At 38.9% G+C, this 24,453-nt stretch overlaps 2 protein-coding genes across 5 annotated transcripts in view; one reads left to right on the top strand and one right to left on the bottom strand.

Annotated features, from left to right (window-relative positions):
• LOC127502210 (NACHT, LRR and PYD domains-containing protein 12-like) overlaps positions 1 to 9,680 on the bottom strand; it is a 113,056-nt gene extending 103,376 nt beyond the window's left edge. Inside the window, exons 1-2 of one of the 4 annotated variants that reach the window (XM_051874911.1) lie at positions 9,599 to 9,680; positions 7,818 to 7,964 (exon numbers count right to left, since the gene is read on the bottom strand). In XM_051874911.1, coding sequence (XP_051730871.1) covers positions 7,818 to 7,942 — 125 coding nt within the window. In that variant the 5' untranslated portion in view covers positions 7,943 to 7,964; positions 9,599 to 9,680. Of the gene's footprint in view, positions 1 to 7,817; positions 7,965 to 9,294; positions 9,407 to 9,598 lie in introns of those variants that run through there. The other 3 variants (XM_051874918.1, XM_051874912.1, XM_051874917.1) reach the window with 3 other exon arrangements.
• Positions 9,681 to 14,379: 4,699 nt separating this feature from the next.
• On the top strand, positions 14,380 to 24,253 carry slc35a1 (solute carrier family 35 member A1). Its single transcript, XM_051875010.1, has 8 exons — positions 14,380 to 14,548; positions 14,738 to 14,915; positions 14,995 to 15,154; positions 17,915 to 18,067; positions 20,165 to 20,231; positions 20,305 to 20,481; positions 20,644 to 20,778; positions 22,835 to 24,253. The coding sequence occupies exons 1-8, from the start codon at positions 14,539 to 14,541 to the stop codon at positions 22,966 to 22,968; spliced, it is 1,014 nt and encodes a 337-aa protein (XP_051730970.1). The 5' UTR covers positions 14,380 to 14,538; the 3' UTR covers positions 22,969 to 24,253.
• Positions 24,254 to 24,453: the final 200 nt, after the last annotated feature.

Genomic DNA, 24,453 nt, shown 5'->3' with positions numbered 1-24,453 from the left:
TCCAGAGAATTTGTGACGTCTTCGGGAAGGCAGAGGTCGATCTCTTTGCCTCAGAAGACAATCATCACTGCCCAATATATTTCTCAAAAGCCAGAGACACGCTGGCCCATGACTGGCCCAGCCTCCTCCTTTATGCTTTTCCCCCGATCGCGCTGATTCCCCAAGTAATCAGACGAGTCAGGGAAGGTGCTCACAAAGTCCTCCTGGTGGCTCCTCTTTCGAGGACCCAACCATGGTTCTTGGAGCTATCTCAGCTATCGCTCCTGGAGCCATGGCCAATCCCTCTGAGACGGGACCTCCTCTCCCAAGCGAGAGGGACAATATGGCACCCCATACCCAAGCTGTGACCTTCATGTGTGGTTTCTCAATGGGAGCCTGCAAGCCTCCCTGAGGATGTCTTAAACACTATCTCTCAGGCCAGAGCTCCATCTACAAGACGTCTCTACTCCCTGAAATGGGCCATCTTTGCCGCCTAGTGTACAGCCCAGGGCGAGGACCCATTGACTTGTGACATATCCTAGATATTGTCCTTCCTTCCTTAAACCTACTCTGTCCTGTCAGAGCCCTGAGGTCTTACATTGACCGATCCATCTGTTTCGTCCGGCGGAACAGCTTTTTGTCTGCTTCGGTGGTTGCAAAAAAGGTCTCCTGATCACGAAGCCCAGAATTTCCAGATGGATAGTCGACGCTATAGCACTCACTTAATCCTCCTTAGGTCTTCAATGCCCCTTGGATGTGAGAGCGCATTCCACAAGAGGTATGGCCTCCTCATGGGCGTGGTCCTGTGGCGTTTCCATTGCCGACTTCTGTGCATTTGTCAGGTTTTATAATCTGGATGTCCCTGCGTTTCAGTCGCAGGTCCTTTCTGCATGAATCTGCTGTGTCCAGTTTATGGTTTTCCATTACGACCCCGACCACGTCTGGGTGTAACTATGTTCTGTGCCCTCTATATATGTACCCTAGGCCCCTCTGGTGCCCTAGTTATGGGCTTGGGTGGATGACTAAATTGTTTCAGTACCCTGTTGTCTGGGTTACCCTGTCTTGAGTGTCTGACGCAAGCCCTTTCTCAAGTGCTCTGCACTGATTCTCGGTCGTCCCCCTGCGTAGCACGGCGTGATTGTACAGTCCCCATAGCGTCTTGTCTTATTAATAATCAATATTAATTAATATGACGAATGACGCAGTACTCGTGTAGTATCGCAAGGGAACGTATTCGGTTACTAACGTAACCTCGGTTCCCTTAGATACGGAACGAGTACTGCGTTCTTTGCCGCATTACACGTGAGACGCCTCATGCCGTTGCTTCAGTCGAATTTAATCAATTTGCCATGGTGAGATGGCCACTTATATAGCCCGAGACCCCGCCCCTTTTGGTGGGCTTGAGCGGGCTCTCTCACCATTGGCTCGTGCATTCCGCACCGTCATTGGTTCGTTTTCTTTAACTTCATGAACCAATGGCCGTACAGTTCACACTGCGTGATTGTATAAAGGCTTCAGAATCTGAGAGAAAGGAGTTTTCCCCATAGTGTCTTGTTTCATTAATAATCAATATTAATTAAGACGAAAGACACAGTACTCGTTCCGTATCTAAGGAAACCAAGGTTACGTTAGTAACCGAGTACGTTTTCACAAGCGTGCCAAAATCATTGAGCTTGCGCTGCTCTGACTGACAGCTGTCGTGATTACAAAGAGAAAAAGTGATGATCGCTTTCTGTGTAATTCATTCACAAGAAAAGTTATTATTTTTCTTAAGATTTTTTGAGTATTTCATACTTCACATTGACAAAATGTTTTTTTAAACTTAGTTATTTTATAATGTTTAATATTTAGTCAAAAACGAAGTGAAAAACGATTAGAGTAAATGGTTGTTTTAAGCGCAAATAAATGCTACTTTGCCGCCACCTGCTAGTTAAAGTGGTAATTATTGTCTTTTTTATTTTTAAATTAAAAAAAGTGTCTTCTATCAAATGTTGAATTTCCTACATTTTTAAACGTTCAGTTTTACAATGGGGACAATCTCAGAAGGATGAACAAATAATGTTTGTGGTCATCACATTAAAAATAACATTTGAAGTGCTAGGGGAAAAAAATGTGTGTCCGTGTCTAATTACAGACACAGCATTTTTAATAAATTTAATAATAAATAATTTAATAATAAATTCTCAATAGTTTCGTCTTTATTGCAATCAGTAAAACTGGTTTATTGGCAAATTAGGTAAATGTGATAACTGCGTTAAAATATGAATACAACATTAAAAAGTCAACCATTGATGGTTTTGTGTTGATGTACAGTGACTACAAAATGAACAGCTAACAGTTGACCGGAAATGCCCGAGCTGGCTTAACAACAACCAGGAAGTAACCGTGCATATAGCCTATTTGCCCGTGTCGAGTAACCGGTAAAATACCGGAAGTGGCACTTTCCACGGACGAGAATCCATGAAACGCATTATTAGACCGTTTTCTAAGGCTGCACAATATCAAACCCGTTTAAAAATCATAAAGCATAACGCTATTGTGAATTTACACAGGCTGTAAATTAATTAAATAAATGTGTGTGCTGCAGGTTTAATATACAGGTGCTGGTCATATAATTAGAATATCATCAAAAAGTTGATTTATTTCACTAATTCCATTCAAAAAGTGAAACTTGTATATTATATTCATTCATTACACACAGACTGATATATTTCAAATGTTTATTTCTTTTAATTTTGATGATTATAACTGACAACTAAGGAAAATCCCAAATTCAGTATCTCAGAAAATTAGAATATTACTTAAGACCAATAGAAAGGATTAGAAAGGTTTTTTAGAAATCTTGGCCAACTGAAAAGTATGAACATGAAAAGTATGAGCATGTACAGCACTCAATACTTAGTTGGGGCTCCTTTTGCCTGAATTACTGCAGCAATGCGGCGTGGCATGGAGTCGATCAGTCTGTGGCACTGCTCAGGTGTTATAAGAGCCCAGGTTGCTCTGATAGTGGTCTTCAGCTCTTCTGCATTGTTGGGTCTGGCATATCGCATCTTCCTCTTCACAATACCCCATAGATTTTCTATGGGGTTAAGGTCAGGCGAGTTTGCTGGCCAATTAAGAACAGGGATACCATGGTCCTTAAACCAGGTTTACTGGTAGCTTTGGCACTGTGTGCAGGTGCCAAGTCCTGTTGGAAAATGAAATCTGCATCTCCATAAAGTTGGTCAGCAGCAGGAAGCATGAAGTGCTCTAAAACTTCCTGGTATACGGCTGCGTTGACCTTGGACCTCAAAAAACACAGTGGACCAACACCAGCAGATGACATGGCACCCCAAACCATCACTGACTGTGGAAACTTTACACTGGACCTCAAGCAACATGGATTGTGTGCCTCTCCTCTCTTCCTCCAGACTCTGGGACCCTGATTTCCAAAGGAAATGCAAAATTTACTTTCATCAGAGAACATAACTTTGGACCACTCAGCAGCAGTCCAGTCCTTTTTGTCTTTAGCCCAGGCGAGACGCTTCTGACGCTGTCTGTTGTTCAAGAGTGGCTTGACACAAGGAATGCGACAGCTGAAACCCATGTCTTGCATACGTCTGTGCGTAGTGGTTCTTGAAGCACTGACTCCAGCTGCAGTCCACTCTTTGTGAATCTCCCCCACATTTTTGAATGGGTTTTGTTTCACAATCCTCTCCAGGGTGTGGTTATCCCTATTGCTTGTACACTTTGTGTCAATGGTTGTCTTTAGGACAACTGTCAAGTCAGCAGTCTTCCCCATGACCAGGTGTCTTCAATATTGAACCTTTTCACAATATTCTAATTTTCTGAGATACTGAATTTGGGATTTTCCTTAGTTGTCAGTTATAATCATCAAAATTAAAAGAAATAAACATTTGAAATATATCAGTCTGTGTGTAATGAATGAATATAATATACAAGTTTCACTTTTTGAATGGAATTAGTGAAATAAATCAACTTTTTGATGATATTCTAATTATATGACCAGCACCTGTATATGATGCGCTTGAAGCAACATAAAGTCACAGCGCGCATAGGCAGAGCTTCGCAGTTCGCATTGAAAAGTTCAAAGCACAAAGGGACGAGATAGTGATGCGTAGTGTAATATATCTATGGCTATGCAACAGTTTATTGAGCCTTTTCTTTTAACAGTTTTAAATTTCAGTTACTGTGCGCGTGAAGAACAATTATAGTGCTCTCTACTCCAGTGTTGTGATCTAACAGACACCCGGGAGAAAGTAACCTGTGAAACAGCAATAAACTCCAGTCAGATCAAGTATAATAATAGGAACATTGAATCATCTTGGAGAGAGTTTTATCGTGTTGACTGTCGTAACCGAACACAACGCGCTGTTTGAATGCTGAATGGAGAATGACTGACCGTCGCAGCAGAGGGAAGCATTCACGTGAACTTGAATTTGAAAACTTAAATATTGATCTATACGTCACATTAAACTATGGAATGGCTTTGGAAAACCTGGAATATAGTGCAGTAAAAACTTTATGGTGCTTTATATTGTTTTTGTGCCTTTTGTGTGGTATAACAATAACAAAATAGTATACGCACAAAATATCGGATTTGGATCGGGTCTCGCCTGGCTGAGACCTGATCCAGCAAAAATTGGCAGTATCGGAGCGATACCGATACATACTGAATATCGTATCGGCACACCCCTAAATTAAAAGTGCTTTACAGGAAAAGGAAACAAATACATAAGAATAAAAATGGAATGCATAGGTAATTAAAGTAACAAAAAAGCAGAGAATATGTTGGGTTGGGGGAGTACGGTAACTTCTGGTCCCATTTCCTCTTTATGAATGGAGTAGCGTTAGCTCAGGAGTGATGGCGGCGTGCACACTGACAACGCCAAATAGATGGCTGCGATTTTCTTGGTTTGAGGTAAATCAAACTTTTATTGGTGATGTTTGATGCAATGGTTTTTAAACTTGTGATATTTTGTATAATCATGTATCAAAATATTTCGTTGTAGTAAGCTGTTGCCAGGTACAACAACGCCAGATAGATGGCTGCGATTTTTCTTTCTTTGAGGTAAATAAAATTTTCATTGGATATGTTTGATGTAATACATGATATTTTGAATAATCATGTATCAAAATATTTTGTGCAGACAGTAATGGTTTGTGTCTGGGTTGGACAACAGTTGTTGTAAGCTGTTGCCAGGTATGTTTTTTTTATTTATGTATGTTATTTGATGAATGTTGGGTTTTTAAATGTTTTGTTTTTTTTAAATATTGTATCACAGTAATATATGGTGTTTTTCTGGCTTTGTTTTAGGAGCTGGCCTATGTCACTGTTTTGAATTATTTAATTTGGAGTTAAAATAGTGCATATTTATAAGTGATATACTTGGAGGTGTTGGACCCTTCCTGTATCAACTTGCTACTACCTAAGCCTATGTATGTGACTGTTTTAGAGTTTTTTCTTTTCTGTTGAGTTGTTAATAAATGAGGATTAAAAAGACAATTGTGTCTTAATGTGCATAACAGATAGGCTTTACAATACCCCGTCTGAATAGTCTGTAGGCCCTATCATACACCCGGCGCAATGCAGCGCCAGGCACAACGCATGTGTTTTTTGCTAGTTTCAGCCCGACACAGTTATCATTTTCACGTCCAGCACCACGTTGTTTAAATAGCAAATTCATTTGCACCCATTTGTGCTTCCATGGGCGTGCTGGTCTGAAAACGAGGTGTTCAGGAGCATTGTTGGCGCGCTGCTATTTTAAGGCAACTAAGACAGACTGCGCCATTGACCAACTGAAACCTGGGGCCCTATCATAAAACTGGCACAATGTGGCACCAGGCACGACGCATGTGTTTTTTGCTAGTTTTAGCCCGACGCAGTTATCATTTTCACGTCCTACGCCACGTTGTTTAAATAGCAAATGCATTTGCACTCATTTGTGTGCCCATGGGTGTGCTGGTCTGAAAACGAGGTGTGTTCAGGCGCATTGTTGACGTGTTACTATTTTGAGATAATATTTTTTTGTTATTTAAAGAGCGCGCATTAGTAATAAGCACCTATTGGCGGGTGCAGAATGCGCATACACTCTGCTTATTACACACACAGGGACGCGCAGCAGCACACAAACATGCCAAATATTAAAAATACAGGGATTACAATATAAAAGATTATTATTGTGTGCATAAAGATAAAAATACTTTGGTGGAATCCGGCTTGTCCTGTAGATGGTCTGCTCGTGCACTTTAACTTCGTGCACGAGCAGATCCGTTTCCTCACTAGAGAAGCAATCAGTTCTTCCGTTTGCAAATTCCGCCATGTAAATAGCGAACTCACCATGGCGCAAGCGCAACTGGCTTTTAAGGGAATGGGAGATGAGACTCTGATTGGTTTATTGCACATTACGCCCGTCTGATTGGTTTATTGCACATTATGCCCAAAACACACCCATTACTCATTAAGAGAATAGGGACAACTCTTTTAGACTATGCGCAGGGCGCGCCGACCATTTTTCCCGTCGTTAAACTAGCAAAAGAGGATTCGGACACGCCCTAAGTGCACTTGCGCCGTGTGCTTTAGACCATGTGCTTAGATCTTTAAAATAGGGCCCCTGATCTAAAGTCAGTAGCACAGTATTTATTTATTTTTTTGTTTGTTATTTAAAGGTTGTGTTAGTAATATGCGTCTACATGCGGGTGCACAATGCGTGTACACTCTGATTATTACACACACAGGGATGCGCAGCAGCACACAAACATGCCAAATATTAAAAATAAAAGGATTACAATGTGAAAGATTATTATTGTGCACATAAAGATAAAAATGCTTTGGTGGAATCCGGTTTGTCCCGTAGATGGTCTGCTCGCACGCTTTAACCTCGCGCATGAGCAGATCCGTTTCCTCGCTAGAGAAGCGTTCAGTTTTTCCGCTTGCAAATTCCACCATATAAATAGCGAATCCACCATGGCGCGAGCGCAACTGGCTTTTAAAGGGAATGGGAGGTGACACACCCTAAGCACACTTGCACCGTGCGCTTTAGACTATGCACTTAGATCGTTAAAATAGGGCCCAGAGAGTTTCAGTCAGAATATTTGTTCTATGTATTTTTTAATTGTCATTCCCCATATTGGCTGTCTTTCTCTGTGGTTTTTTCTATGCGCCTAAATAATCTGTTGGACATCTCCAATAGATCCGATTTTTCACCTAAAATCGAGCAGGAAGAGCTCTAGGACTGACCCTCCAGTCTGCACTCAGTTAATTTGGTCCTCGACCTCAAACCCACTACTCTCACTACGCGGTTTCAATTTTGTTTTTATTAAAGAAATCTCTTAACCACACTGGCTTACCACAGAGCTGTCTCATCCACTATGGTTTATCCATTTTCCCAAATCATTAGTATAATTTTTGATGTAATTTTTAATTTGTAATTTAAATTTTAACTCTTATGGTGATGATAAATTTGTGTTCCGAAGATGAACGAAGGTCTTACAGGTGTGGAACGACATGAGGGTGAGTAATTAATGACAGAAATTTCATTTTTGGGTGAACTAACCCTTTAACAAAAGAGTCATTTAGCATCTTTTGCGTGCGCCGACCTTCTTCCGCAATGACTTCGGCAATGTTTAAGCAAAGCTCCATGTGAAAAGTCAGGTAATAAACTGATGATCTGATGCTGCTTACCGGAAGCCTGTTTGTCCATTTGAGGTGAAATCAGAAATATATAAACTGAACTCATCTCTCTGTGTGCATTCAGTGTGTTTTTGATTCTCACATTATTTGTCTCCTCCTAGTTTCACTGGAGCAGTTAAATCACCAACTTCATGTTTATACTCACAGTTGATCAGGAGTCACTGTTTCATCACTGAATTCAGGAGGAGTAGGCATGGATCTATTACTCTTCATAGACACACAGCTGGGTTCTGCAGATGAAGATCTCTCACTGCTCTCTCTGTTCTCCATAATGAGAAACTGACTTCAGACCTGCATATGGAAACACAGAGAACAAATCATACATAATGTTTTAACTATTCCAGTAATTCCAGTGAAAACAAATCTTATTGCTACACAGACAGTGACATTCTGGAGAATATGATGCTTCAGACTTTGCAGCAGCAGTTTCTGGAGGATCGTTTTCTTATGATGTCCATAAAGTAATGGTTTACTGACTGTGGAAGAACCAGATCTGAACCCACTGAACCGCTCTGAGATGAACTGGATCAGTGATCCAGACCCATTACCCAACGTCACTGTCTGACCTCACTGATGCTCTTGTGTCTTATTGAACACTGAACTTCAACATCATGAGAAAAAGCCTGAATCCCTCCCTGTTCAGAGAGTTCATGTGTTTTCTGCTGTTGTAAAGTGACTGACAGATTCTCTGTGTCAGTGCTCATATCCAACTGATAAACACATTTGTTGATGATTATTTTCATTACTGATTTTTAGTTGTTAAAGCACTAGTGAAAAAAACAAAAACAAAGCGGTCCTAATTTAAGTAAATTATTTAAAAATTAAAAGAATTGGCTAAAAAATGATTACTGGTTACAGGCAGAATAACTGCTTAAGGCACACCAACATATCCTGAGGGAAATAAAATTATCAAATGTAAAATAAGGTGTTCTGTTTCAAGTTCACATACTTGACACAGTCCATGAAGTATGCTATTGTTTTGTTTGTTGTGGAAACCCGTTTTTTTCTTCCAAGATTAGTCATAACATTTAAGTTTCATAAAAAGGTAGATTGGTCTCATTTAAATCCGAAAAGTAAGACTAATTAAACCCTAAGTCATTGTTCTTAAAACACAGTTAGCACAGAGGAGACCAAGAACCAGTCGTTTAAGTACAAATACAAATATGCAATAGCCTATAGTGCATTCAGTTTGCAAAATGATCCTCTTTAAGTTCATTTTTGTACATTGGACGGTTTTTCTAAGGTAAATCAAATATGACGGTAAATGTGACACTTTTTGTAACTAGTAAAGCGAAAGAGATGATCGGTTCACGTGCGCTCTGCTTGTGTGTGTGTGTGTGTGAACGTTCTCAAACCTCACATTTCAGTGTTTACGACGGCACTTTTTGGAAAAGGATTATTGTGCCTTTAGTCTTATAAACAACAGATAAAGTAATATTTATCTATTTTCTATTCATGTGGTGTGTGCACTGCTGCTGAATAAAATTCATAAGTCATTTCTATTCAATAGTCTGAAGTTACGTTTGCTAAACTACTAACTACTAGCTTGATCAGTCACACGAAAGTAATCAGAATAACATGCAGTGCGATATTTTAAAATATATAGTTGATTGTGTACATACTAAAAACAGTGCCGTGTCGTGGTGTCTCTCTCCTTCTGTTTAAAAACACAGGGACTGAGTCCGCTCCGCAAATCAACTAGAGATTTACCGCGCTCTGCTCGAATGAGTGATTGACAGCGCTCTGATCCAATGGCGTTGGGCATTGTCAGGTTGACAGCAGGGGGGCGGTGCCACCCCTCTCGACACGCCCCTGCTCTGAAGATGAACTTATCGTCACGTCTCCCTATATCGAGCTTTAAATTTATGATAGAAAACAGTGTTCAATAATGTGACATGATATCAGAAGCAGATAAATAAACTTAGCGTAATGTGATATTTATGACAGTTTTTACATTCTTAAGAATCATGGCTCTACTTTCGGTTTTACTTTCCTCAGAATGCTGAACGCGCATGCGCAGGAGGCCTCAGGTGTCAACAACAAATAAACCCCGCCTAACTCTCTTCTTCTTCTTTTAGTTTTCTGGCGGGTTTCAGTCTATCGTTAAATGTGTTTAGCGCCACCTACTGTACTGGAGTGTGTGACATAATGACTTCCTCAAGCTCTAATTACATTCTACTGATTAGTGCAGAAACTTCATTAAAGTCTTATAGCTGCTTCCATCTGCTTATTCCCTATTTCTGTTCATTTCTTTCCACTTCCTTCCATTGTGTTGTAATTTCTTTCAATTTAATTTTGTCTAAATTTAATTAAATAAAATAATAAATAATAAACTAAATAATTAATATACGCTCCATGAAAAACAGTGTATTACAGACTAGTAAATTATGACTTTTGTTTATATTTATGAATTTTATGTTGCATTTAATTGTGTGTTTTCCTTATTTTTTTTCCAAGAAGGATCTCTATTTTGTGAGATCTCATTGCAGTTACACAGTTTTAACCAGCAGGCGTCGCCAGCGTGTTTCGAGTGCTTCAGAAGAATGAATCACTTTGTAAAGCAATTGGTTCAATTGATGTGTGTGTGTGTGTGTGTGTGTGTGTGTGTGTGTGTGTGTGTGTGTGTGTATATATATATATATAATGATTCCTCCGTATTTTATAAACCAATTGCAGGTTTTTTCTTTAAAGTGTAATATATTAAATGTAATCTACCATTAAGTCATTAGAAGCTTATCAACAACTTTGCTGCAGCTGGGTGCAAGATTTACAAACCCACAAACCTGTAAACTGCGAGAGCTCAGTCATACTTGCCAAGGTTGCACTCCACGTTTATTATTGCTTTTGACAGTTCTAATGCTTATAATTGTAAAAATGTAAATTGTTTAAAATAATATAATATAACTGTAATAATTTCATTGTAAAAAATAAAAAAATATGTTAGCCTACTGAGTCATAGACTGGTTATTGTGTTCGGTGATGGGAGCTTGTAGATATGGGTGATTATAATTGCAGGTAGACTAGTCATTATCATATTTTTATAATATTTAAGTTATTTTTTATTATTATTTTAATAGATTGTTATTGTCATGGATCACAAGAAGTTACAGGCAATAACAATAAAATATATATATATATATTATAGAATCAATTTCCAGGCATCACGAAAAGAAAATCAATGGAACTCGATCCAACGGAATCCTGCTAAGATGAGCGTGTAAGTTACGTCACCGTCCTATGTGCCGTGACATCACATTCTCATTCTCTATTAATTAATATATGCTCCATGAAAAAAAATGTTTTACAATATAGTAAATATGATGCCTTTTGAATGTTTATTTTGCATTTAAATGGTTGTTTATATACAGGTGCTGGTCATATAATTAGAATATCGTGAAAAAGTTCATTTTTTTATTGTAAATTATTTAAAAAAAAATGAAACTTTCATATATTCTAGATTCCCTACATGTAAAGTAAAAAAAAAAGTTTTTTTTTTTGTAAATTTGTTGATTAGAGCGTACAGCTAATGAAAGTCCAAAATCCAGTATCTCAAAATATTAGAATATTTACATTTGAGTTTCATTAAATGACCATCCCTACAGTATAAATTCCGGGTATCTCTTGTTCTTTGAAACCACACTAATGGGGAAGACTGCTGACTTGGCAATGGTCAAGGAGACAATCAATGACACCCTCCACAAAGAGAGTAAGTCACAGAAGGTCATTACTGAATGGGGTGGCTGTTTACAGAGTGATGTATCAAAGCATATTAAATGCAAAGTTGACTGGAAGGAAGAAATTGGGTAGGCAAAGGTGCACAAGCAACAGGGATGACTGCAAGCTTGAGAATACTGTCAAGTAAAGCCGATTCAAACACTTGGGAGAGCTTCACAATGAGTAGAATGAAGCCGGAGTCAGCGCATCAAGAGTCACCACACTCAGACATCTTCAGGAAAAGGACTACCAAGCCACTTCTGAACCAGAGACAACGTCAGAAGCATCTTACCTGGGCTAAGGAGAAAAAGAACTGGACAGTGAACAGTGGTCGAAAGTCCTCTTTTCAGATAAAAGTAAATTTTGCATTTCATGTTGAAATCATGGTCCCAGAGTCTAAAGGAAGACTGGAGAGGCACAGAATCCAAGCTGCTTGAAGTCTAGTGTGAAGTTTCTGAAGTCAGTAATGATTTGGGGGGGCCGTGACGTCTGCTGGTGTTGGTCCATTGTGTTTTATCAAGTGCAAAGTCAATGCAGCCATCTTCCAGGAGATTTTGGAGCACTTTATGCTTCCATCTGCTGACAAGCTTTATGGAGATGCTGATTTCCTTTTCCAGCAGGACTTTAGCACCTGCCCACAGTGCAAAAACCACTTCCAAGTGGTTTGCTGACCATGATATTACTGTGCTTTATTGGCCAGCCAACATGCCTGACCTGAATCTATGGGATATTTTCAAGAGAAAGATGAGAAACAGTCGATCCAACAATATACAGATGATCTGAAGGCTCAATAGTGCCTCAGCAGTGCCACAGGCTGATCACTTCCATGCCACACTTCACTGATGCTGTAATTTGTGCTAGGAGCAAGTCATTTGCTGTAATATGTCCTGCCGATCAAGTATTGAGTGCACAAAAGAACATACTTTAAAGAACTTGAACTTTTCTGTTTTGCAAATCCATTTTTTGATTGATCTTAGGAAATATTCTAATATTTTGAGATACTGGATTTTGGACTTTCATGAGCTGTACGCTCTAATCATCAAAATTTAAAAAAAAAAACTTTTGAAATGTTTTACTTTACATGTAGGGAATCTAGAATATATGAAAGTTTCATTTTTAAAAATAATTTATAATAAAAAAAATGAACTTTTTGATGATATTCTAATTATATGACCAGCACCTGTATATAGAACATAGATAACATAACAAATGTTTAAACAGAGAAATTTTACAATTTTATGCACAAAATGAGCTCATTTCAAATTTGATGCCTGCTACAGGTCTCAAAATAGTTGGGACGGGGGCATGTTTACCATGGTGTAGCATCTCCTTTTCTTTTCAAAACAGTGTGAAGACGTCTGGGCATCGAAGTTATGAGTTTCTGGAGTTTTGGTGTTGGAATTTGGTCCCATTCTTGCCTGATATAGGTTTCCAGATGCTGAAGAGTTTGTGGTTGTCTTTGATGTATTTTTCGTTTAATGTTGCTCTAAAACCTTTATATACCTTTCAACATTCATAGTGCCTTCCAAAACATGCAAGCTGCCCATACCGTATGTACTTATGCACCTCCATACCATCAGAGATGCTGGATTTTGAACTGAACGCTGATAACACGCTGGAAGGTCTCCCTCCTCTTTAGCCCGGATGACACGGTGTCCGTGATTTCCAACAAGAATGTCAAATTTGGACTCGTCTGACCATAGAACACTTTTCCACTTTGAATCAGTCCATTTTAAATGAGCCTTGACCCACAGGACACGACATATGGCTTCCTTTTTACATGATAGAGCTTTAGTTGGCATCTGCAGATGGCACGGCGGATTGTGTTTACTGACAGTGGTTTCTGGAAGTATTCCTGGGCCCATTTAGTAATGTCATTGACACAATCAAGATGAGTGATGCAGTGTCGTCTGAGGGCCCGAAGACCACGGGCATCGAGATTTCTCCAGTTTCTCTGAATCTTTTGATGATGTTATGCACTGTAGATGATGAGATTTGCAAATTTACAATTTGACATTGAGGAACATTGTTTTTAAAGTATTCCACAATCTTTTTACGCAGCTCTGCCCATCTTTACTCTTGAGAGACTCTCTAAAACATCCCTTTTATAGCTAATCATGTTACATCCCATCACTGCATTTTCATCACACTAATATTTTGCACAGAAATGTGTTATTGTTTAAATTTATATTAAATGCATTTAGCCTAACTAAAGAGTGTTTTTGACCCACTTAAGTAGGAATTACTTCTGTTGTCTTTGAACATACTGTATTTAAGAATATATAAAATGACACCCTACAGTTAACATACTAATAAAGTATTTCACATGTGCTTTAGTGTGTTAGTTAGACAACACATCAAAATAAGCATAATTCTTTAAATGTTTATGACAAAAGGCTATTCAAACACTGATTTAAAAAAATACTACTAAGTAACATTAATTTGACATTATTACTAAGTGCACTTTTTAAAAGTTTACTTAACTGTGCTAAGAAACTTAAAAATGTGTAATAATCTGATGACTGGGGAAAAATGTCCATTCAACCTGAATTCATCTTACACTTAAGTGGTAACTCTTATTTCATTGATGTCGCCAGTACAGTTTAAATACTTTTAAGATTTTAAGTACACTTCAAGTGCGCATGCAATGTGTTACAAGTGTGACAAATTTCGTAATAAAATTTTTGAATTTTTTGCACATTGTAAAGATAGAACCAAAGCGAAAACATAAATAGGGTTAATTTTGATTTCATGCTAACTGTAAATTATGGGTAGCTTCACCAACACTGATATAATACAAAATTCAGTAAATAATATCAATTACATTTTAATTTTATGTACATTTATTCATTGAGGTACAGTTGAAATATATACCAAGGTAAATTATGTTATACCAGGGTGAATTCCTTGTGTGTGTAAGCACACGTATATAAAGCTCTTTCTGATTTTGAAATATCGGCCTAAAAATAAACCGACTTTTATTATGAAATGTCGCCTCGCGTGTGCGCGCACCCGGAAGTGCCCGTCTGATTCTGTGACGGTGGCTTGGAATCTCCATTCGTCTTAGAAACAGAAATGCAGACAGACGTGTTGATCAGAAGATAGCTGATCGACTGTTATTATCATTACTGTGTAACCGACAGAAATCAATCATGGCGAGCGGTAAGTGAGCTGCACTGATTCTCACACTAACGAGCTGTGATGTTAACTCTAATTAATCACAGCAACAACTTATAATATCATGCTGCTTGTACTTTATATGACTTACCAAGCCGATAGAAGCAGGTGGTTAATGGTGATGGTGTGTGACTAAGCTGTGCAGTGATGCTGATGCTGTTTCTCGTGTCTCAGAGTCAGTGAGTGTGATCTTCAAGATCTACTGCTTGACTGTCATGACCCTGATCGCTGCCACATACACTGTGGCCCTCAGATACACCCGGACCGTGTCCTCAGACCTGTACTTCTCCACCACTGCGGTGTGCCTCGCTGAGCTCATCAAGCTGCTGCTGAGTCTGCTGATGCTGGTCAGGTGTGTGTTCACCTCTCTGACACTGACCGCTGTAACTTCATGTCTCATGTCTGATCTGGTGTGATGCTGTCTGACGCAGGGAGACGGGAGACCTGGGCCGCTGTAGGACAGCAGTGGTCACACACATTTTCAGAAGTCCCAAGGAGCTGCTGAAGCTGAGCGTGCCATCGGTGGTGTACGCCATCCAGAACAACATGGCCTTCGTGGCCTTGAGCAACCTGGACGCCGCTGTCTACCAGGTATTATGAACATCCGTGCTTCGAGAAATACAGATTCTGTCATCATGTACTCATACTATTTCAATAACTACAGTTTATACTATCAAAACAGTGATCATATATAGATTATCAGATGGAACGGTTATCCTATATAGATATGAAACAGCTTCACAAACAGTCTCAGTATCATTATTTCTGTCTTGCAATATTTAAAATTACATTGTTACACCAGTAGGTGGCGACAAGTGACTGTTAAAAAATGTACTTGTCATTGAATCATTCACTCAAGAGATTCGTCTAGAAACACTGAAGCTGCATCCGAAATCAAGTACTAAGTAGGTGCTACATTTGAATTTAAATTTACTTCATGACTGTTGAAAAAGATTGTTCTATATAGTATGAATGCGTGTAGTATGAATGAAATCTGGATGTACTACATCTGCCATGTTGTTACTGTCACATGACCTACCAGCGCCAGTTACATCCCTTCAACTCCATTCACAAATCCTCTCCCGTGGCCTCATGGGATAGTAAAGTGTCTATCATATGCGCACTTCAGAATCTCACCGGAAGTAGTAAGTCATCCAAGTACTTTTCGCCTACTGTTTTTTGAATACTATGATTTCAGACATACTACTCTGTTTGCATACTGTTTTTCACGTGCTATATACTAGAGAAGTATTCAATTTCGGACGCAGCGTGATTCGTCCAGTAATGAAGCAAGTGAAGTGAGTCATTGAATCATTCATTCAACCAATTAAAAAAAAATTAAACTTTTTTTTTTTTTAAACAGACTGCAGCAGTTAACATTTTGTCAGACGCTCTAGTAAACTACGTTACTTTTAGTTGTCTGTTCAGAATCATGGGAAAATCATATGATCTCTGTTTGAAACACAAAACATGATTATCAGTTTATCCAGAACTGTGCAGCTGTACATTAAATATGACGTTTCTGTATAATATGTATTATTTTATTAAATTGTAGTGCTTTGGAGAGCTTGGTTTTAATTGCAACTCCTCCTTTGTATTATACAAACGCGTCCTTAAAAATGTCTACAAATGAATCAAACTCATCTGAGAAACGCTGGATCATGTGTTCACAGAAATTTCCAAACTGTTATGACGTAATAAAGCCTTGTTTACAGAAATCTTGTGACTTTGGCTGTTTGATATTTGCTCTAAAGGTGATGATACACGGGGCAACTTTTTGAGCAATCTTGCGGTCAACGGGCAACATGGTGAGACACAGAGCAACTAATTAGGGCAACGGACAGTTGGCAGCAACTAATCGAGGAGCAAATCTGTTGCCAACCCAATAACTACTTTATTATTAAACACTTGTTAGGCACTTTATTTAAACTTTTCAAATATTTTCTTCATCCAAGCCGGTCACGTGATCGGCTGCTAGCATTCTGATTGGAGGATCTGAAAAAAATTGGACCTATCTAAAGTGTCCAGATTTTTGTTGCTCATTCTCAATAGGAAAGTGCCCAAGCAGCATTGCTCAAAAAGTTGCCCCGTGTATCATCACCTTGAGTCACTGGTTTGAAACAAATGATTCAGTAAAGTTTTAAAGCTTCACTAAGTAAGTAGTGTTTAAAAGCGCCTGTCACTAGCTGAGACTCTACATTTGTACACATAATTCTGAAATGTTCAGTTCTGTACAGGAGAAGCAGTGGTGTTTTTACGGCATCAATGATGTCGATCCATCTTTTTTAATCTGGACCCTGATGTGTGTTGGACACAGACTCATACAGTCCTCTCACGGAGCGTCTGATACCTATTACACACAAAACTCACTTAAACTTCCAGCAGGCAGCGGTGCACAGGTTTCTATCTCTCTGCTAGGAAACGAAGTTTAGTTCCCAGAATGGTTTGTATCCAACCCTTTGGCTTATGGCAGATGTGTGTGACATCTGAGACTTCACATGCCTAAACTTTTTGATGAGCAAAGTGAATTGTGGTCAGTAACTTTACATGGCAATCAGATGGTGTTGTAGGGTCAATTTAAATGCTCAAGCGCTTTAAAGCAGGATGGATTCTGATTGGCTGTTGATGTTTTTATCACTCATCAGCTGGAAAAAATGCTCTGAAAGTGATTCCAACGAAAGCGTTTCTCTGTGCTGATTCACAATGATTTATCATTATTACAGTTATCATCCTTTGTGTGAACGGGCCTTTTATTATGGTCAAAAAAACACCCTTTTAGACAGGAAAAGACATCAGATTGACATGTTAAGTTACTGACCACAATTCACTTATTTCAACATGAAGTTTAGGGGTGTGAATAATACTTTATGACACTGTTAAGGTGCTTTTTTTTTTGGATCTTCATCAACTGCTGTTGTATGGAAGACAGCAGCGTGAAGATTCTTCAAAAACCACAGGAATTGGAGCGACACAATCATGAGTAAATAATGTCAGACTCCAAATTGAATTCAAAGTGTTTGTAGTACTCTCAGCTCTGTTTGAAGTCAAAATCAGCTCTGTTTGCTTTTGTATTAACGATCCTGTTCTCATTGTGAACGACTGATCAGTGTCCAAATTAAAAAAAAGCTGACATCGTCAGTCCCTCTTATTTTGTCAAGCAGCTGTCGTATGTAGTCCCGTCCTACCTGTTTTTCTCGTTGAATATCCTGTTTGGCTCAGAACACTGTTTCATGTTGACCAACACACTTTTCCTCATGAATAATTCCTTTCTGCCAGTTTTACCCTTAGAGAATGGGTGTGTTTTTCACGAATCAGACCTGCAGCTCCAGTCTAACTCTGTCTGTGTGTCAGGTGACGTATCAGCTGAAGATCCCCTGTACGGCGCTGTGCATGGTGCTGATGCTGAGCCGCTCTCTGAGCCGTCTGCAGTGGTTCTCGGTCTTCATGCTGTGTGGAGGCGTCACGCTGGTGCAGTGGACCCCGCCGCAGTCCACCAAAGTTCAGGTACGAATCCCTGCCGGCGGCCTGCTGTTGCTCGTGTCGTTGTGCAGTGCTATGATGCTGCCTTCACATGCTATCGGAATTATCGTAAATACGAGTTTCCTAGTCAAAAATTGTACATGAACGCCATCTCAAGTCATATTTACTACTGGGAAGCTCTGAGATAATTTTGATACCTGATTTTCTGAGTTGTGTGGGCCATAAACTTTAAACATGGCAGAGGGGAGAACGATTGCTTCTTATGTCAGTCGACACTATATATACTAGTATTTTCCACAGCAGCTACAATGCCTTGTTTTGTCGTTAAATAAGTGCATATTTACATACACTGACCGGCCGCTTTATTAGGCACACCTGCTCAACTGCTCAATAAGTTATGACATAAAGTATGGGTGCTCGGATCAGGGTTTTTGGGTCCCATCACTATTTACCAATCACTGGATCAGTATTGGCCGATACTGAAATAAATAATACTACATAATAAATTGAAGGTTTCAAATAGACCCACTGAGGTTATTTAAAGCCCCCCTGTGGTGAAAATCAAGTTTTTTATGTTGTTTATATGTCTATGTGGTGTGTTTTATATGCTTTAAGACAAACCATGTGCAAATTCATCAGTCAACACCATTGCTGAGTATTTTCTCTTTAAAACTGCAGTGAACTAAAGATGGTTTCAAAAACGTGGTTTGAAATTGCTGGTGTCTGTGACGTCACAAACTACCTTGTAACCAATCACATCAATGTGTGGGTGGGCTTTAGCATATCATTAACTATGACCGCTCTGAAGCAAGGGAGTTTCATTAGCAACACATTATTATCTGTTTGATAATGTAGTCCAGCAAAAGGCTAATCATATTATTTACCGTTTTGTTTCCGACGTTGTAAAAAGCAATACCATTGCGCAGCGTTTACCTCAGTAAGTTGACCGAGTGGATCTCTGAGGCGGGGCTAATTATCATATTCATAGATCCGCATATATTAAATGAGGCAAGGGTGTAGAATTACATTCAAGCTATTTTAAGGCATGAAAAAATTTTTAAATATGTCATTTTGGTGATCAAAGATGAAGGGATAAAATTATTAACTACAAGGGGACTTTAACTATTCTTCACTACAATGTATTTTAAGTATAAAAAAATTAAGGGATGAGAAAGTATCATGAATTGACAACTCATTATTTATTTGCAAGCAACTGTGCAACATATACCATTTCCTCTTTTAAATGTGATTAGGAACAGCTTAGAGCTGAACAAATACAGCACTCCTTTAAAATAATTAATAAAAATAAATAATAGAACACTCTTTACCAACAGAAAGTAATCAAATGAAAATCAACACTGCATAGTCTTCACTGTATAAATTAAATATAGATTCATCCTACTAAATCAACTAAGAAGCAGTGAGTGATTTTCTCTTTGTCTTTTGTTGTTTGATTAAGATTAATGACACCGACGGCAGCAGGTTTATTAGGCTGCTGTCACTTTAAGACCAAATGCACGGATCCATACTCGTTGGTCACTGCCATGATAAAGCTCGGATGCGTCAGAATAGTTAATATAACTCAGATTGTGTTCATCAGAAAGAAGAAAGTCATATACACCTAAGATGGCTTGAGGGTGAGTAAAGCTTGGGGTAATTTTCATTTGAAAGTGAACTAATCCTTTAATTTTGGGCTTCTAGAGAGGATTAAAATCACACAGCCCTAGTTTCTTGCTGTCATTGCAATGTCTCCACAAAGAAGTTGCAAATGTATTGTCCTTTTCAGACACCTGATAGAACTGCCAGACCTGTGAATGTAGTGAAGGAATTTTAGCTGCACATAGAAAAATTGTCATGTGAGTTTTGCGTCATCTGATCGGCCTTTATAGAGACCACTGATCAAACTATATGAAGCTATTATTGGCTGATAACGATTAGCGTGATCAATTGGAGCACTCTTATAATGAAGCCTCGTTTACTGAAATCAATAGTGGCCACATATGAGCTGATTTATTGGCCTGCCTGAAATCTGTAGGATCCAGGAGTGTTATAGATATATAGTGTCGACTGTCATATAGGCCAAAGCATCTTAAAATAAAGTGTTTAATGTGTGTGATTCAGGTGGAGCAGAACCCGTTCCTGGGCTTTGTGGCGATCGCCGTCGCGGTCCTCTGCTCCGGGTTTGCAGGTATGTGTGTTCAGTCATGTTATTGATGGATTCTCACATTAGGGAGCATTAGTGACTCTCTGTTTTGGGTCAGGTGTGTACTTTGAGAAGGTCCTGAAGAGTTCGGACACTTCTCTGTGGATCCGAAACATCCAGATGTACCTGTCAGGAATCGTCGTGACCCTCATAGGGGTCTTCATGACAGATGGTGCCCAGGTCTTGGAGAAAGGCTTCTTCTACGGATACACGCCTTGGGTCTGTTTAGTCGTCTGTGAGTAATGTCTGCATGACCTTTATTTCTGATGCCTGCAGTCATATAATTTAGAGAATGCCCTACCCATGTAAATTTAAACAGAAACCATATATGTCATTGTAAATGTAATGCTCTTGATGAAGTGGTTTGACTGGTTTCTCGTCTGCTTTCTGCCTGCAGTTCTGGCGAGTGTGGGAGGAATGTACACGTCTGTGGTGGTGAAATACACCGATAACATCATGAAGGGCTTTTCAGCGGCCGCTGCGATCGTGCTGTCCACTGTGGCGTCTGTCGTCCTCTTTGGCCTGCAGATCAGTGAGTGCCTCGTTCAGTCATGACGTCTTGTGATCAGGAGGCAGTAGAACTGAAGTAGACATGACTGTGATGCTCAGCATCAGCATATAGTGACGCTCTAGTGGTGATCTGACTGCTGGACGATCTCTGTAGGAATTGAGCCATGAGTCTTTATGAGGCACGTCCGCCTGTGTGTCGTTCCTGCAGTCAAGCTGCCACCAGGTCCTCCAGACTGAGAAACTGCATAAAGACAGGAAGCTTTTTGGTGCTTCACCAAAATAAAGAGCTAATGATGTGTTTCATCTAGGGCTGCCCCCTAATAGTTGACTAAACGTTAGACGATGAGAAGACGCTTAGTCGACCAAAATTTTATTAGTCTGTTATTCGCAGAAAAAAACCTTGTGGCGAAAACACACAGTCCATGAGGGACAGATCGTTAACGACGGGTCCTTATGGTAATTGCAGTATGTCGGGCAGGAAATCCAAAAGTTCACTTATCATCCGTTGCCCTCAAATATGGATTATCATTTGAAAAAAGTAAGTAGTAGCAACTTTACTTGGCTGCTCGCTCTAGATAAATGAGCACTATTATTAGGCGCATATTGAAGTGTTTGTGAAGCTGAAGTATACTGGAAGACATGAAGGCGCCTGCGCGATCACTGGTATTTTTTTACTGATAACAGCGGAAACAACTTAAAATACTCCGTCATTTTTGGTCATACAGATAAGAGTAAAACATCATTCGAAACTATTTGCACTTTTATTTGTGTGAATAACAAGAAAACGTTGTGCTTTTGTAAAATAAAGAAAACCAACGGTCACAAAAATGAACCGAAACTCAGCATATACTTCCCTCACAGACATGAGAAATACATCTATAGAAAGCTTGAAATGTCCATTTTAAATGACTGAAAATACATACTCTGTTTATGTAATCTATATGAAAGGTGCATTTCTCTCTAAAGGCACATTTACTATACAGCAGAGATGGTGAGGCAGCGTCGTCAACTTCATCTTTGCAGCTAACACTGATTCAGAAAACACTAATTTATTAATAAATGATTAAAATTTACTAATTTTTTTTTCATATTCATAATCATTACTTTTGCCGGTGCGGCAAGCTTTATGCATGAGCTTGAGTGCGCCTATATTACGCCTATATATATATTAAACGCTCATTATGGTTTAGTATTCTTCTTAGTATGTATTATTAATATAATTAATCGACAAAAGGCTTAAATAAACAGCTACTAGTCGACTAGAAAAATCTTTAGTCAGGGGCAGCCTTAGTTTCATCTGTATTTGATTATGGGAAATCTAGTCTCAAAATTGAGCAGTGCATGAAAAAACAATGGTTTTTCCAGTAGTTTCTTACCTTAAAAATATATACAACAGATACAACTTTTGATAATGTAATAGAAAATGTTGAAATTAGGGCTGTCAAAGTTAACACGACAATGCATGCGATTTTTTTCAAAATCCTTAATGGGTTTAATTTAAAGCAAATAACACAAATAAATTAAGGAAGCATGTGAAAATGCATCATTAAAGGGGACCTATTATGCCCCTTTCACAAGATGTGTAATATAAGTTTTCCAGAAGAGGGCGGAGCTTTAACAGCTCAACAACAACAAAGCTGGAGAATCTCACGCAGCCAAAATGAGGATTGTCAGTAACGGTGTTCAGCCTTACATTGTTCAAACCGGAGTCGACACTGATGGAGAGACTCAGGAAGAAGTTACAACTTTTAGACGTTTCTGAATGGTTAGTGGATAAATTTATGTAGTTGCTGTGGAGTTGATTCAACTCATCCACTAGCATGTGCCGTCATGTTAATCTTTTGTGTTGAATTGACCCTCGTTTGTGAAGCAGTCCGGCGTAAAATGACAGCATGACAACAACACTCTACTACAACAACTCTTCCTCTTCTCTAAAGCAGCCCAACATGGCCTCACTCCCTTTGTTGTGTGTTCTCGGGGTGGGGTTTATGTACATTTTAGTTAACAAGCAGAACCCTATTGTAAAGTGATGTTTTACAGGAGCATTGTGTACTCATTTACTCTTTTGGTCTTTGCAGCGACAACGTTCATCACGGGAGCCATGCTGGTGTGTGTGTCCATCTACATGTACGGCCTGCCCAAACAAGACACCAGCAAAGTGCTGAAACCCAGTACAGACAGAGAGGACACACAGAAACTCATCGCCGTCTGACACGAGTTCGGTGGGAAAGACAAACTGACACGACGATCAACACACGACTCTAGACATTGCTGTTCGAGCAGCTGGACATGAACTGAACCGAACAACACTACGTCAGGAGGAAGGAGAAGCGTTTTGATCTGTCTGTGCTGCTGATGAAGGAGGGTGGAGGTGGGGTTATGGGAATGACAGGCCGGCTTTGGTTTTATGTGATTGTTTTTTTTCTATCTATATAATATCATACTATTTGACTCGATGGAGATTGTGAGACACTGCCGCAAGTAATGAACACTGATGCCAAAACCGTAAACTGAATATGGGACAGGTTTTTTGTTTAGATTGCCAATGTAATTTGCTCAAGTGTTCTTAAATATTTATGTATGCTGAACGTAAAAAGGATCCCTACGGGTCTGGGTAGCTGACATTGTTTTAATCACAGAGCAAATGTTGAATCCAGTGGTTAAGGTACGCCTCATTGTCCAGGACAATCTCTGTATGTGATCATGAGGTGCTCTGAGGAACTGACGTGTTTCTGCAGACATGATTAAACGTGTCTGAAGACAAGCTCTCGTGCTATAGTGGCTGTTTACATGCATCGAGCTTGACGAATCCAACACAATTCAGATTCTAAAACAGTACTGTTCATGTGTGAACTTTGCAATCTGATTCATATTCTTTTACATGTGCATTGCATTTATTCTGAACCAAATGTCATCATAATTAGCGTTTTTGATGATACATCTTGGTTTCTGCAGGTCTTAATTCACTCTTACACAAATTAAGGCCTTAAATCAGAGCAGGAAATGTCATGACATTAAATAATGCATTGCAAAAACATGTATATCTTTAGTATTAATTAGTATTTTTGTCTTGTTTTTCAATACAAATATCTAAACATCTTCGATACTTGAAATGCAAATGTAAAATTAAGTCTTAAAAAATTAAAATGAGTTTATACTTAAAACAAGAACAAATATCTGTCAATGAGTTATGAAAACTTGGATTTTTCTGAGCCCACTGGTAGACATTTCTTCTTGTTTTAATCATAAACTCACTTTATTTTGATCAGTTTAACAGAAAACAAGACTTTGTCTAGTAAATGCATCTTGATTTAAGAGTCTTTGTACAGTTGCACTGGAAAACAAGACAAAAATACTGACGACGAGCATCAATTTTTTTGCACTGGGATCAGAAGTAAAGTATAATATATTTCCATATTTTAGTGGTTTGGAGCAGAGCGATTAAAGCTACTTTTTTTTTTGTAAAATGAATTAAAAGTAATGGATATCTGTTGGAATTTGTATTATGTTTCTCTCTAGACATTTACATTTAGAGCTCATATTGAAGTATTGTGTTCACTTTAATTTATTCATCAGACTCAGATGCTACACAACCAGACGTCCTGCTCTGGGGAGCTTGTGTAGTGTCATTCAAAAGTGATATTTAAATATGGGCAATAAATGCATAAAACACGATTTTGTGTGTTAAACAAGAAAT

The sequence above is a fragment of the Ctenopharyngodon idella genome, chromosome 20 (genome assembly GCF_019924925.1).
Source record: "Ctenopharyngodon idella isolate HZGC_01 chromosome 20, HZGC01, whole genome shotgun sequence".
NCBI classification, from domain to species: domain Eukaryota; kingdom Metazoa; phylum Chordata; class Actinopteri; order Cypriniformes; family Xenocyprididae; genus Ctenopharyngodon; species Ctenopharyngodon idella.
This window is presented reverse-complemented; position numbering and strand designations above follow the sequence as displayed.

Excerpts from the sequence above, each read along its gene's own strand:
- slc35a1 (XM_051875010.1), top strand. Across the intron at positions 20,232-20,304 it reads CCTCTGCTCCGGGTTTGCAG|GTGTGTACTTTGAGAAGGTC; the intron begins GTATGTGTGTTC and ends GTTTTGGGTCAG. Across the intron at positions 20,779-22,834 it reads CCTCTTTGGCCTGCAGATCA|CGACAACGTTCATCACGGGA; the intron begins GTGAGTGCCTCG and ends TGGTCTTTGCAG.